This window comes from Cynara cardunculus, unplaced genomic scaffold (assembly GCF_001531365.2).
Source record: "Cynara cardunculus var. scolymus isolate 2C unplaced genomic scaffold, CcrdV1 Un_Scaffold_8180, whole genome shotgun sequence".
Taxonomy (NCBI): Eukaryota; Viridiplantae; Streptophyta; class Magnoliopsida; order Asterales; family Asteraceae; genus Cynara; species Cynara cardunculus.
Window position 1 is genome coordinate 1,805 of NW_020204034.1, and position 2,626 is coordinate 4,430.

The 2,626-nt window shown below is 30.7% G+C and overlaps 1 protein-coding gene across 1 annotated transcript in view; it reads left to right on the forward strand.

Moving 5' to 3' along the window:
* Positions 1-1,417, forward strand: part of LOC112505063 (probable polygalacturonase At3g15720) — a gene marked incomplete at its 5' end in the record, with an annotated part of 1,981 nt that extends 564 nt beyond the window's left edge. The window contains 5 exons of the mRNA XM_025109019.1: positions 166-373; positions 489-570; positions 653-761; positions 890-1,003; positions 1,127-1,417. Of these exons, the coding sequence (XP_024964787.1) occupies positions 166-373; positions 489-570; positions 653-761; positions 890-1,003; positions 1,127-1,417 (804 nt within the window). The remainder of the gene's footprint in view (positions 1-165; positions 374-488; positions 571-652; positions 762-889; positions 1,004-1,126) is intronic.
* Between the last annotated feature and the right edge of the window lie 1,209 nt (positions 1,418-2,626).

The window sequence follows — 2,626 nt, forward strand, 5'->3', positions numbered from 1 at the left end:
AATCTATACAATCATATCGAATGTATTTTCTAACCATCAATCATTGTTTATTTCATTTCAGACTAATAATTGTGAAACAAATCCCACGGTAAGTGATTAATTTCTTCAACTTCATTAAATAAAATTTGGTTCATTAATTAATTAATAAATGATAAATGCATACAGGCTTTAGGATTTCACCATTGTAATAGGGTTAAGCTAATAAAAGTTACCTCCAAAAATAGCCCAAAAAACCATATATCGATAAATGCTTGTGATGGAGCCATAGTCGACAACGTCACCCTAATCGCACCTAAGGAGAGTCCGAACACCGATGGCATCGACATTTCGGCTACAAATGGTGTTCATGTGAATGGTGGAACCATCCAAACAGGTGTGTATATATATATATATATATAACATTGTATTAATTATGGTGCCTTTTTTAATTAAAGTAATTCATTATTTGTGATTAATAATGTTTGGATTTTTTTTATATATATTTTAAGGTGACGATTGCATTGCCATCAATGGTGGTAGCTCCAACATCCACATTGATGGTCTCTTTTGTGGCTCAGGTCATGGCGTAAGGTTTGTTAATTTTATCATATCATTAAACAAGCAGTTATTTAGATAATACCGTTAGTTAATTTGATTTATGGTTTTCTTCTAGTGTTGGAAGCCTTGGAAGAAATGGCAAAACAGACATTGTACGTAATGTTACAGTTATCAACACCACGTTCACCGCCACTCAAAATGGAGCTCGAGTCAAAACCGTTCCGGTATGTATTTTGGTACTTATCTTCTCCGTTTAGTTCAAAATGTAATTAAATACATTTTTKCTTTTACCATTTATATATGYCTTAATCMTTATCTAATCCAAGTACTCTAATTTTTCAATGTCTTTCAGGGAGGGTCGGGTTTGGCGGACGATATCACATTTAGTAACATAACAATGGTGGCTGTTGAAAACCCCATCATACTCACTCAATTTTACTGCCCGCATAAACAATGCAATGACATTGTATGTCTTAGTTTTGYTATTATCTTTATACTACTATGATTATTATTATCATCATCATCATTATCATAAAGGTGTGTATCAATGGAATTCTTGTAATTTGTTTTTCTTCCTTTTTATGAACAGGCACCCGTGGTTCATGTAAGCGATGTTACCTTCAAAGACATCCATGGGACTTCTTCGAAACCTGATGCAATCAACATTTTGTGTAGCAAAAGTCCTAATAGTTGTGCAGGCATCACACTCGAGCAGATCAACATAGGAGCTGCCAATCCGGCSCAAAKAGTTGTATCAAATTGCCATAATACACAAGTGCAAACTATAGGGGTCGTGTCTCCTCCTATAGTTTGCACTCCTGCAAGCTTTATTTCAATGGACACAGTAACCCATGAGCAACCAYCTAAAGACATCATTTAATGTGCAAAAGAACATGTCGTAGCGTCCACCTTAGCTAGGATTTGTTTTTTATATTCGTATAGCATTTGTTAGTAGATAAAATAAAGTGATTAATGTGATCAGGAGATTATGCATATCGTTATCTGAATATAAACTGAGATTCTTATAATGTGTGTGTATATATATAAAACTCTAATTAAGGCCTGTATCGGGTATATCTTCTATTTTATTTGGTTGGTTCATTTTTCTTTTAAATTCAAATAAAATGATATTGTCTTGTATTGTCATCGTGTTGCAAAATATGCATTAAAGATTGTAATAACATATACAAAAYCGTTTTCAAATAAATCCTAAATACCTTCATTTATTGAACCATTTTTTAATCTTGTATAATAATTGTATACAATACACACATACACACACAAATATATATCCACATTTATATGACAGCAATAAATATTTTTAAAGTTCAAATATGCAACATAATTAATAACTTGTTATTAAAATGATTTTCTTTCATACTGTTGTTGTTTATAACGAATATCGTCTACAAATTCTCTTTTTTTTTTAAATTACATTCATATGTATCTCTTTTAAACCTTTAATTTCAAAAACCGTTATCGATGAAACCATAAACAATTCCACTAATCCGGGTTGTTGTTATTAATTTTTATATCCAATAACTAAATTAAATTTTATTTTATATTATGATAATTATTTTATGATTGTAACAACCCACAATCTCATACATAATTTACATATAGCGAACCATATTAGGTTTACATATAAGCTCTCGTCTTATAAAACGGTACAACTGAGAAAAGCCACTACAAACTTTTTACTAAAAACATATAACCTTATACGAAAATTTATGTAAGCAACTCCTCTAAATAAACCTCCTTGCATGATTCAAATCACAATCCACATAACATGATGACAACCCGAAACATCAATCTAACCATCGTGTAACTACATAAAGTTACCATTCTAGGTTAAAGCATCATAGCATTATTTAAACCCAATGATGACATCTTCTCATCCTATTATTAAATCACGATTTAATGAAACCATCCCCTTTTATATATATATATATATATATATATATAGGGGTTTAATCAAATGAAAACTGAGTTGTTTGTGATAACCGTGAGATCCAATCTCAACCAAACATTCTAATAATCAATGGTTAAAATTGAAAGGAATCTTAATTAATGTAATTCCAAAAATAAG